This window comes from Alligator mississippiensis, chromosome 4 (assembly GCF_030867095.1).
Source record: "Alligator mississippiensis isolate rAllMis1 chromosome 4, rAllMis1, whole genome shotgun sequence".
NCBI lineage: Eukaryota > Metazoa > Chordata > Crocodylia > Alligatoridae > Alligator > Alligator mississippiensis.
The window spans coordinates 106,500,841-106,513,241 of record NC_081827.1 but is presented as its reverse complement, the minus strand read 5'-3'; the positions used below and the strand labels follow the sequence as shown (position 1 = coordinate 106,513,241).

The following is a 12,401-nucleotide window of genomic DNA, read 5'->3' as shown; positions in this document are numbered from 1 at the left end:
AAGTTAGCTCACCTGAGAAGGTGCACTAACTTAGATTGAAACCCAATTGAAAAAAGGGTTAATCTGATCTCACAAATGCTTATACACCTTCACAGTGCAGACCTGGATCTGGGAAAGCCCAGCCAATCATCCTAGCCTCCAGACTATATTATTCCCACCCCCCTGACCCTGACTGGGAGATCTGATCCCAACTGAAGAGGAGGCTCCATTCTATTCCAGGCAGCAAAACGGTGACATGAGATCAAGCACCATATGTTATTGCTTATTTCAATCCCTAGATAGCATGCTATTTGAATAGACTTTGTGTGCTTATTTATTTTGTTATCCTATGAGTGACATATCCAGAAAACAAGAGAATACAGTAAACTGGAAACAGGTCATCAGAACTTTGAATTTCTACTGAATTGGAACAACAATTTCCTCTTGAGTAGGGATTCCAAAATTTCACATTGGCTTTATCAAAGTATTTCCTATCAGTGAGGTTGAAACTTTTTATTTCAGCACTATTTTTATGCTACTGTTGTATAATATTATAACAAACTAAAATATAAGGCAAAAGCCAAACAGATAAAGTCACAGTGACATATTCTGGCATTGTCAAAATGAATTATTTGGTAATTTTTCATTGAAAATGTTGAAGTCAATATGGATTTGTGGAACATTTTAGTCAAGTCAGAATTTTCTGAAAGAAGAAATCTGCTGGAAAATCTTTGACTAGCTCCAGTAATCAGTGAAATTGACCTCAGGGCAGAGGTGAATTCACTTAATCCTCACATTAAGGATTTATGTAGGATTTAAAGTGGTGTTAGGGACTTTGCTTGCTACCTTTGTACTGGAGTCAATTTTTGCCCAACAAGAATACAACAGTATCTATGACACTCTAATGATGGAAAGCCTAGAAACACTTGAAAAAAACAGGCAGGAGAGATCAGAGGTAATTTACTTCTCAAAACACTATATAAAATCCACCAGTGAACAAGAAATATAGCCAAGCACATCTTAAATAGATAAGGGGAAAATGGTAATTTTTTGGCAAATGCATTTCCCATATAACAAGAATATTAAAAAAACACATTCAAAAGATTATACATTTCAAAGACTTCAAATAAACCATTCAGAGGCTGCATTATACGAGATTACTCTCACCTAAAGAAAGTGATTAACTCAAATGAATGAATGAATGTAAAGGCTGGGGAAAATTTTACTAACTGGCTATCTTACCAGAACTCTGGGATGCTGAAGGAGAACAGATTAACAGTAGTCTTAAATTTAATCATGTGTGTAGGCTCATTGCTGAACTGAAGCCATAAATAGGAATCATAAGCTATTTGTATTTTGATGGCTGTAATGTACAAGATGAAAAATAATTTGTCCATCGCCCTTATATTTGGTTACATAGCATTGTATTTGTTGGCAATATGCTTTGTTATATACAGTTTATAGATTCATGCTTTCATATTTTGATGCCCTTTTAAAGGATTTCACTTAAGATTATTCATTTCACAGTATAGTAACACTGTGGCAGGGCACACTTGGTGCTTGCTTGTGGCAGCACTCATGGTGCCTGCCACTTTAAGGGCTGGAGCAGGTAGGTGGCAGGCGTGGGTCAATTCTGATGAAGCAGTCATTTTAGGTCCAAGTACACAGGTCTCTGGCAGCAGTTTGCTGCCTGCCGCTGAAGGAACAACACCTGGCTGAGCTGCTACTCATGTAACACCCTGGAGTTAAGGTCAGGAGCTACTAGGGATGGCAGGAGGCAACTGGTCCTGGGTATGACTTGAAACTGCACGCTGCTGGGGAAGGATGGCCTGGTGGGGCTTCTCATGGCAAGGAAGCTCCCCAGAAATGCCAGGCCAGTTGCCTCCCCAGTGAAAGGCAGGTAGGGACACATTAAAACTTCAGCCATCACACCCTGGTGTGTTACCCAGAGTCAGGGCCAGGCACATCTCTGGACACCTGAGCCCATGGGGTGCAAGAGCCATGTAATGGAGTTGGGGCCAGGCACATTTTTGCAACACCTGAGCCCATGGGCTAGCAGACCCCAATAGAAAGTGAGGGCCAGGCACATCTCCATGACACCTGAGCCCCATGGGGTGCAAGACCCTGGTAGAGAAGTGAGGGCTAAGCACATCTCTGGACACCTGAGCCCAAAGTGGGTAAAGACCCCAGTTGTCCCAGTGAGGGGGGGAGGAGGGGGGGCCATAGTGATTGAAGTATAGAGTGGTCTGCATAGAGTAGGGTACACAAGGATGACCTGAAGCGCTGGGCATGTTTCGTGTAGAGTAGGGCCTGACTATGAGGGCCTGAAGGGCTCTACTGGATTTTGCTGAGTAGGTGGTGTGAGAGTGACCTGAAGGGCAGCACATGGGCCAACCCCCATTAGAAAAAGATCTGGGTAAAGCCCAGGTAAGTCTATGGACACCTGAGGTTGTTGAGAGTAAAGCCCAGGTAAGTCTATGGATGCCTGAGGTTGTTGTTGGGCTGCAGGCCATGTTTATGATATTGATAAGCTTGTCAGTGAGAGCACAATGACTTTCTGCTCCAGTGGGGGGTGAGAGTCCCAGTGAGACTCTGGAGCACCAGTTGTGGTGTGATGCGCTACAATAATTTGGATGCCATCTACAAGGCATGGGACATGATAAGGGAAGGTCAGAGTCATGTAAAAATCCCTGGGCATTGGGGTAGTAAAATGGGCAGCCTCCCACATTTTCCACCAATTAATTATGACAGCAAGTTGTGGCAGGAAAGGTTTGGGCAGACTGCCCAGAAACAGGTGTGTAGGCCAAGGCTGAGACCTGGCCCTGACAAGATACCCTGTTATAAACACCTTTAGAAAAAGCAGAAACCTGTTCTAGGTTATTTTTGGTGCCTATTTAACTCTTAGGAGTTAAAAATTCCCAGGAAGGATCTAGATTGTCAGTGTTCTAATGCCAGCCCTCTTAAGAGTGATATTTGTGAGTAACTTGCCCAGGGTGCAAGCACTGGGGTTTTTTGCATATGCACCGTGGATCAGGAATAGAAAATGAGTTTCAAATAAATATAACAGATGGAGACAGAACATACAAAAAGTGGTATAAATTACATAAAGAAAAAACCCAAAGCTAAAATATGCATTTTTCTCTTCAGTGGTTAGGTGGCTGGGGCACATGACTTATAAGGAAAGGCTGAGGGAACTGGGCTCATTTAGTCTGTAGAAGAGGAGACTGAGAGGGTATTTGATAGCAGCATTCAACTACCTGAAGGGTGGTTCCAAAGAGGATGGAGCTAGACTGTTCTCAGTGGTAGAAGATGACAGATAAAGGAACAATGATTTCAAGTTGCAGCAAGGGAAGTTTAGGTTAGATATTAGGAAAAAGTTTCTCATGAAGAGAGTAGTAAAGCACAGGAACAGGTTACACAGAGAGGTTATTAAGAGGTTTTTAAGACCTGGCTAGACAAAGCCTTGGCTGGGATGATCTAGTTGGTCCTGTTTTCAGCAGTGTGGTTAACTAGATGACCTGCTTTGAACAGGGCATTTGACTAAATGACCTCCTGAGGTCCCTTCCAACTATAATTTTCGATGATTCTACGATTCTCCTAATACAGGGAAAGATACTAGAAATGAGAAGATGGAAACACAGGACTGGGTGGGGACTCATAGGAACAAAGGACTAGAAGCAGAAAGAAACATCATGAGTTATAGTTAAAATGGGAAGCTTTTACTTTTATATTGTACTCTGATCAGGCAAGGCCCCTGACTCAAGGCCAGTGAAAAACTTAGGTATGTTTTTATATGAAGCAGTAGTCCTTTTAAAGTCACAGGGTGCATTTATATGTGTGCTGTACTGCCAAGCTGACTAATTAGCTCTGGAGTAAAGTGTCACCATCTACACATGCATTGGCATTAGGACACAGTAAGCTAATTAACTCCACAATAAGATAATACTATTGGGGACCGTACTATCTTATGGTGGAGTCATTAAGTGCAATCAAATGCACATGTAGATGGTAACCACCAGCTGTAAATTGCTCCTGGACATCACAGCCAACTGGGGGCCAGACCTCCAGCTCCTTCCAGCCCTGCTGATGCCTGATGCTGCCACCTGGAGCCTGGGGTTTACCCCCTGTGCCCAGGGCTGCTCCACCCCAGCTTAAAGTGCTGGGGTCCCAGGCACACACATAGATGCTGCACCTGTGAGCAGTGTACACAAGCTCAAACTGCTCCAGAGTTTATCGTGTTGCACTAATTGCACATGTAGATGCACCCACATATTAATATTTAAGTCCCACTAACTTCAGTGCCAAGTTTCACATACTTTGACTTCACTGTGTGCTTAAGTACTTTCTTAAAGAGAGGAAAAACAGTACTCTACCTGATAGATGTGTGCTAGTTTCATCGAAGGAGTCACTTCTGTTCTCCTGGGACAAAGAGGAGCCTGAAAATATACTAATTCCTTCAAGTTCTTCAAATGCCTCCTGCATACCACTGGTAAGTTCAGTTACTTGAGATCTGACATGACATGAAGTATCTGAAAATGCTAAAATATACAGAAAAATTGAAGTAAGTTAAATGAGATTTCAATAGCAGCCTGTTTCATTTACTTTAATAGACTTCAAGACATTTGTGTTCATTAGGCCTCAGGGAGCAAACATTTAAAAATTAAAGTCTTGTGTCTAAAAGTATCTGACAGTGTCAACATTCATCCCACAGACTTCCTGCACACACAACTGCAGTTCAGGACAAAAGAACCTGCCTAACAATTTCTTCCTCCTATGGAGAGGAATACTGGTCCATCAAAATTTACTACAGATCCTCCAAGCTCAAGAGGTTCGTTCACTTTTCCTTTGGCCTATAACTGCTTATTTGTACCATGCAGTGCTCTATTACAAATAGAGGCTTCTAATGTTCTCCCAGGAAAGAATAAACCTGCAACAACCCTGGGTCATTCTGCCTCATGGCTGAAGTGGCTTATAAACCTGTCTCAACCCTGGGAGACTGGATGGGCTAAGGGTAGGCCTCTTGCTACAGATCTAAACCAAAGCACACTTAAGTTACTTGAAAGACTGCCAGTGATTGTAATAGACTATGATTCAGGTCCTGCCACCTCTCCTGGTGACTTCTTAGAAGATTATATAAAGTCTAATATTACTTCAACTAATGGAGATCTTCTTTAGCTCAGAGGGCAGGGGCACTCTTATGAAGCATTCACAAACTAGGTTAGGTGGAGAGAATGCATCGTTTTTTTAACAGCAGGAATACACAGCTCATTATGAATTGGAATCTGAAAACATACAGTTCACACATACAGTTAATCTCTTTTAGGATTAACAAACAAATTAGCATTATCAGCTCCTATGTTAGCAGCATTATGTTATCCAACTTGCATGGTCTCCCACATACTAGTAATGCAATACGAATCCTTACAGTAGGGGACTATGTTTTTGGAGCTGGAGGTAGAGAGTTCTATCTCCAATGACAACCATGAAGTCTGTATGGCAAGAGTAAGCAGAATAGCTGACAACCATGACGTTTATACAGCCAATGAATTGTTACAGGGAACATATTATGAAGCATCAGCAGGCTGTGAAAAATCTTTTCAGATTTTCTTACTAGGTCTGCATCAAAAGGGCAACTTTTAATTTATGGAATTTTCAGAAAATGATAATGAAATAACAACCAGCTCTTTGAGGCCCATAACAGGAATTCTGCCATACTTACATTGGGCTCCTGGGGGGAAAAAAAGCATTGGTTCCCCTTCAAGGCAATCAGTTATGGAATGGCCTCAAATAACGAAAGGAAAACCTTAAAAGACAATATGATGCCCATTAGCCCAAGAAATTCTCATCCTGTGACTCCATCATAATAACTACCTCAGCTATAGAAATAGCCTACAAGTCTTCATATGTAAAATCATGAGAAGTAACTTCACTCTATTCCTATTTGGTCCATAATAGAAAAATGTCAAATCTCTTATGATCAAAGCATCCCATTAGACACACGAATTCACTCTGTCTCTGGTTTAGACTACCCAACACAGTCCATCATGAGATCTATTTTTTGGTTGCTAATTTTACTAAACTTTAACCATTTGGGTTAAAAGTTCTCATGCTGCAAATGTATATTTGCAGAATATAGTAGAAGACATATAAGGGAAAATTAAAATACCACCTCAATCACAAAATATATGAGGCAGGTAGACATACAGAAAAGTAACGTGCATCAGTCTTATCACTCTCTCTGTCTCATCAATTTAACAAAGATTATTTATATTGCAGTAATACATAGTAGGTCTCAGCCCTATTGCATCAGGCACCATACAAATTTAAGTAGGGAATGCCTTCTGTGTTATATTACAGAACAATAGTATCTTATTTGAACAAGGAATAACATTTTCACTTTGTATGACTAAGTTTAATAACAATCACGAAGCAATATATCTTTACTAGAAATAAAAAAATAATAAAGTTTGAAATTTGGAAAGTCCCTTAGCATAAAACCAGTTTGGATCAAATGGTGGGACTACCCTCAATTTTAACCCATGCTAATCTAAAGATTTACAAAGTTAAAACTTTTTCTGCTGTAAGGGTAGAGTGCTGAAACAGTTTTTTTCCAGATGGATAAAATTGATTTAAGCCATAAATAACATCATAAAACAGTTTAATATAGGATCACACTGATTCTTTCTCTATTAATGTTATCCTTTTCTGAGTTATAACTGTCAGTTATTCTGGTGAAAAGGCTGGGGGAAGGTCTGTGCCACTCCTTCCCGCCTACCCATCTGGGTTCACTACATATATGCAAAGGACCTTTAAAAAGAAGTGAGAGAGTGAGAGAAAAAGGAGGATGGAAGGCTTCACCACACCAAATGAAAAGCAAACAATATGCATATCAGCATCCTAAGGAGATGTACCACTCTGCTGGGAAAAACCAAGACAAAAGAATTATCTGACACAACAGTTCAAAGCATATTGCACCTGTCAAAATGTCTGTCATCTTCTATAGAAATGCACCATTCTAAAAGAGAAAAGGGAAACTCTAGCAAAGTCACTCAGAAACAACAGATCACTTTGTCTCCTTCCTTCCAGCCAACTCCTCCATCTGAAAGCCATTTAACTCCATGCTAAAGATTGCCTGGAAGGACCAGACAATAGGAAGGTCTCTTTCATTGTCAAGGACAGTTACACTTTGAAGATGATGCTCAAAAGGGGTTAAAATGGGTCAACAAGCAATTGTTGGTCCTATCCAAGGAAATGTGAACAAAACATTGTTAAAAGTCACACACACACACACTCTATCTAAAAAAAAACACCTCTTTAAGCGAGGGAGTTGTGGGAAGGGGGAAAAAAACAACAACATGCATTATTGATTTCATCACACAGAAATTAAGACAAAAAACTAGTAGAGGAAGTAGATAAAAGGTAAATTTTGGTGTAGACGTTGCATTTTTAGCTGGGTATACCTAAATTGTATAAACGGTGAAAGAAACAGGGTGGTAAACAATGGGGCAAAGAGGGAAAACTTCTATAGAAACTGATTTAACATTCACACTCCTTTTCATGTTGTTACAATATGAATTAAAGGCATTTTGAAGGAACCATTAATTTAAAATGCATGCTGGTCAGTTGCATGGAACAAGTAGGTCTTTAGCACTAAATATAATTTTATTAATTTTCCTATTACTCACACTAAGAAAAAAAATGAAAGCTGCCTGCCTATATGCAAACTAGCTTGATGAATGATTTTATAGCTTTAATGAAACAAATCTTGGTGTTTGCTCTTACTTCAGGCCTAGGAGAGAAAATATTAACATTTCTTAAAGGTAATTTATGAACACTTAAATCTTAAATTAAATCTTTTGTAATGTAACAACGTAACTTTCTACTGACTTACTTACCTTGAGGTATTACCTCTGAATATAGGCATCAATCCTGCAATCACTTTAGTTCAATTAAACTAATCACAAGCTAAAGTTTACTTATCTGCATCAATGTGTGACAGGGGGCCATTTTGGGGCCGAGTCTCAACATTGGCCCGTCCACCTGTCTCTGTAGGGCAGTCCACGCAGTCTCATCTGCCACGACTTGTTGTTCAATAAACTGGTGTTAAATGCAGGAGGCTGCCCATTTTACTGCCCGGATGCCAGGGGGCACTGTACACAACTCCAACCTTCCCTTATCATGTCCCCTGCCTCTCATATGGTGTTATAAGTTCTTAACAGCTCTGGCATCCCTTGCAGCAGGCACCCTGGCACTTTTGACCCTTCTGGTCCTGGCCCCATGATTGACTAGTTGAGGGTCCCTCTGGTCAGGTCTCTGAGCAGCTAGCCCACTCCATCCAATAGGTCCACCTTCTTGGGCCCCTCCAAACACAGGCCTTATGCCTCTTTGGCCCCAGGCCTCTGATAGCAATGCCTGGACCCTCTGCCTGTCCCTATTCTGGGTTACCCACCAGGTTGTGGGGGCTGGGGTTTTAAGGCACCCCTCCTTGCCTTTCACTGCAAAAGCAACTGGCCTGGCATCTCTGGGAAGCTCCCCTGCCACAGACAACCCCACCAGGCCATCCTCCCCCAGCAAGGTGCAGTTTATTGTCATACCCAGGACCATGCAGGCCTACCTGCCCTGGTCTCTTCCCTACTGGGTTACTTGTTGTTCCTGAGCTGCTGCTGGCTGCCTCTCACTGGCCCAACTCCCCAGGCCCCTCCTTGGATGCCTCCCATCCAGAGGCTGAGTTTGAGCCTCCTACTTTTCAGCATGCTGTCTCCCTGAGCCTTTCTTCCCTCAGACAAAGATGGCCCCCCATCAAGGGGACCTTCAGCCTCCTTAGGCACTGACCCCACCCAGGCCAGTGGGGGCACCAGATAGCGTATCGTGGCCCAGGCCTGCCCTTCATGTTGGACTTCATTAGCCTTCTGGCCCTGGCCCTCTTAGATTGACCAGTCGGGGTGCTCTGGTCCCAGCACCATAGCAGCTGACCTTCTTAGGCAGCAGGGGTCCCCTTCTGGGCCCTGGCATGCAGCCATCTCACACTGGGCTTGCTTAGAGCCCCAGAGATCTTAATCAGACAGCTCTAATGTAAACTGGGCTCACATGAGCCCCAGGCCTCACCCCTGCCTGTTCTAAATCAGGGACTTTCCTAGCCCCTGTGTAGACCTGCAAACAATCAGCTCCTTTGCAAAACTGGCCTCCTGATGTTAGGTCCAAAGCCTTTTCCTAGGGCCTTGGGACCCCACTGGGACCCTAGGAACCTCCTACCATCCCCATAGTTCCTCCCTTACCACCAAGGTGTTGAGCAGCAGCTCAGCCAAGTGCTGTCCTTCAGCTGCTTGCAACAGACTGCTGCCTCAGGCTTGAGAGCCTGGATCTAAAATGGCTGCCTCATCAGAGCTGGCCCACACCTTCTGGTTGCCTGCTCTCAGCCTTAGAGTGGCAGACACCAAAGGTGCTCTGCCACACAATGTTTGCAGCACTGGGACATGAGACTGCGAGCTCAGATGGGCAAGGAACAGAGATGTATTCCTGGAGCCACTGACATCAGGGACAAAATTCCCATTGATATCAACTAAGCCAGAACACCAGCGCAGTTCATTTTTCCAAAAACTAAAATACAACTTTAAGTATTTGAAACCTTGATAATCAGTACAGTTTCACATCTACTCTTTCTAAGGTAACTTTTCTTTTACTATGTATCAGTACTTCAGGCACAAAGGGCTCCTATACATGTGCACAGAGCTTGCTCCAATGCACTGGGAATCCAGCACATCAGAGCAGACTCAATTAATCAAGTCTGCTGGGGCACAGAAACTGATGCGTTCCAGAGCCTTCTGCGCCAGGTGTATCAGCATCACTGCATGTCCCTACGCTGAAAAAATGACAGCAGGGCACTTTGAAATAAAAAACATTCAATGAGCTTTAGTTCAAAGCACCCAGGCAGACACAGAGGGGAGGGGCTAGCCCTGATGTGGAGCACAGAGCCCCGCCCAGCCCAGAGAGCATGCTGGGATTCTGGGGGGTGTCTGGTTTATCTGAAACCAGCAAGGGTTCTGGGACTGACATTGCATACACCAGTTTGAGCCAAATCAGTTAAGTCTGATACTACATTCAACCAGGTTTATCTCAAACCATTTTCAGCCATTTTCAAACTGGTTTATGTGCACTGAACATCTGTTCTGTTGCAGGTTTAAACAAGTTTCTAATCACTTAAGCCAGTTTATGTGTAATGTCTGTCCCTAGCCTATGTGTGCGCACTGGATTGTGGTAAACAAGTAAAAAAAAAAAAAGATCTCCCAAGGTTCTACTGGCACTGAACTGTTCAACAGATATCGACTGAGTGGAAGCTTCCACTGAACAAACTTTATTTACTGCACATTTGATGGAATTGCTCTAAAGAAAAAATTATCAATTTCCTCCTGGGCTTTTTATGGAAATCATTCCTATTGGAGAGCTTCACACACATTAAGCAGACAAGGTTCCTTGGGTGAATTAGATATCTTTTATTAAACCAACCCAAATAGTTGGAGAACATTTATTAAGCAAGCTTTCGGGTTCAAAAACCCTTCATCAGGCTAAGGAAGCTGCAGCAGTTGGTGTGTGCTCTTCCTGGATGGAATGAAAAGTAAACAAGCCAGGGGCTGGGCTGGGCTGGGGAGTCAGTTGCCAGGAAGATTATAATGTATCAAAAATCCAATGTCTATGTTTAGTCCCTGATCTCTAGTATCCAGCAGGTTGATGAAATGGAGCTCATAGGCTCGTCTCTGGGAAGTGTTGTGTAAATTTCCCTTGAGGACCAGAACTGAGAGATTGGAGAGAGAGTGGCCCTCCTGTGAGAAATATGCCCCCACCGGTAATTGAGTGTTTCTGTCTTTGATGGATTTCCGGTGTGCGTTCATTCTGGTGCGCAGTTGTTGTTTGGTCTCTCCTACATATTTTCCATCAGGGCATTTGGTGCATTGGATGAGGTATATTACATTTCTGGAGGTGCAGCTGTAAGATCCAGGGATGCTGATGGCTCTGTTGTGGGGTGTAGTAATAGTGGAGGTGGTGGAGATGTGTTGGCAGGTTTTGCATTTCTTGTCCTGGCACGGTCTGGATCCTTTTGGTGTGTTCTGGGCTTAAGGAAGTTTGCTTCTGGTGATGAGGTTGGCGAGGTTCGGTGCTTGTTTGAAGGCTAGGATGGGTGGCTCTGGGAAGATCTTTTTAAGAATAGGGTCTCTGTCTAGTATGGGTTGCAATTTTTTGAGGATTTTCCGTACAGGTTCAAGGGAGGGGTGATATGTCATAACCAGCGGTGTGCGATTTGTGGGTGTTTTTCTTCTGTACTGCAGCAGTTCTTCACGTGGTATAGATTCATAGATGTTAGGGTCGGAAGGGACCTCAATAGATCATCGAGTCCAACCCCCTGCATAAGCAGGAAAGAGTGCTGGGTCTAGACGACCTCAGCTAGATGCTCATCTAACCTCCTCTTGAAGACCCCCAGGGTAGGGGAGAGCACCACCTCCCTTGGGAGCCCGTTCCAGACCTTGGCCACTCTAACTGTGAAGAAGTTCTTCCTAATGTCCAATCTAAATCTGCTCTCTGCTAGCTTCTGGCCATTATTTCTTGTAACCCCCGGGGGCGCCTTGGTGAATAAATACTCACCAATTCCCTTCTGTGCCCCAGTGATGAACTTATAGGCAGCCACAAGGTCGCCTCTCAACCTTCTCTTGCGGAGGCTGAAAAGATCCAGTTTCTCTAGTCTCTCCTCGTAGGGCTTGGTCTGTAGGCCCTTAACCATACGAGTGGCCCTTCTCTGGACCCTCTCCAGGTTATCCGCATCCCTCTTGAAGTGTGGCGCCCAGAATTGCATGCAGTACTCTAACTGCAGTCTGACCAGCGCCCGATAGAGGGGAAGTATCACCTCCTTGGACCTATTTGTCATGCATCTGCTGATGCACGATAAAGTGCCATTGGCTTTTTTGATGGCTTTGTCACACTGCCGACTCATGTTCATCTTGGAGTCCACTAGGACTCCAAGATCCCTTTCCACTTCTGTGCCACCCAGCAGGTCATTCCCTAGGCTGTAGGTGTGCTGGACATTTTTCCTCCCTAGGTGCGGCACTTTGCATTTCTCCTTGTTGAACTGCATTCTGTTGTTTTCTGCCCACTTGTCCAACCTGTCCAGATCTGCTTGCAGCTGTTCCCTGCCCTCCGGCATGTCCACATCTCCCCATAGCTTTGTGTCATCTGCAAACTTGGACAGAGTACATTTCACTCCCTCGTCCAAGTCACTGATGAAGACATTAAAGAGTATCGGTCCAAGGACTGAACCCTGCGGGACCCCACTGCCCACACCCTTCCAGGTGTATCTGGGTGGCTCTTTCAAACGTGCAATCTACCTCTCTGGACGAGTGTCTTTGCTGGGTGAAAGCCTTTTTAATACTGGTGAG

At 43.6% G+C, this 12,401-nt stretch overlaps 1 protein-coding gene across 2 annotated transcripts in view; it reads right to left on the bottom strand.

Moving 5' to 3' along the window:
* LOC106737859 (uncharacterized) overlaps positions 1 to 12,401 on the bottom strand; it is a 283,248-nt gene that overhangs the window by 141,973 nt on the left and 128,874 nt on the right. For both annotated transcript variants that reach the window (XM_019489653.2, XM_019489655.2), the window contains exon 6: positions 4,353 to 4,517. In XM_019489653.2, the coding sequence (XP_019345198.2) occupies positions 4,353 to 4,517 (165 nt within the window). The remainder of the gene's footprint in view (positions 1 to 4,352; positions 4,518 to 12,401) is intronic.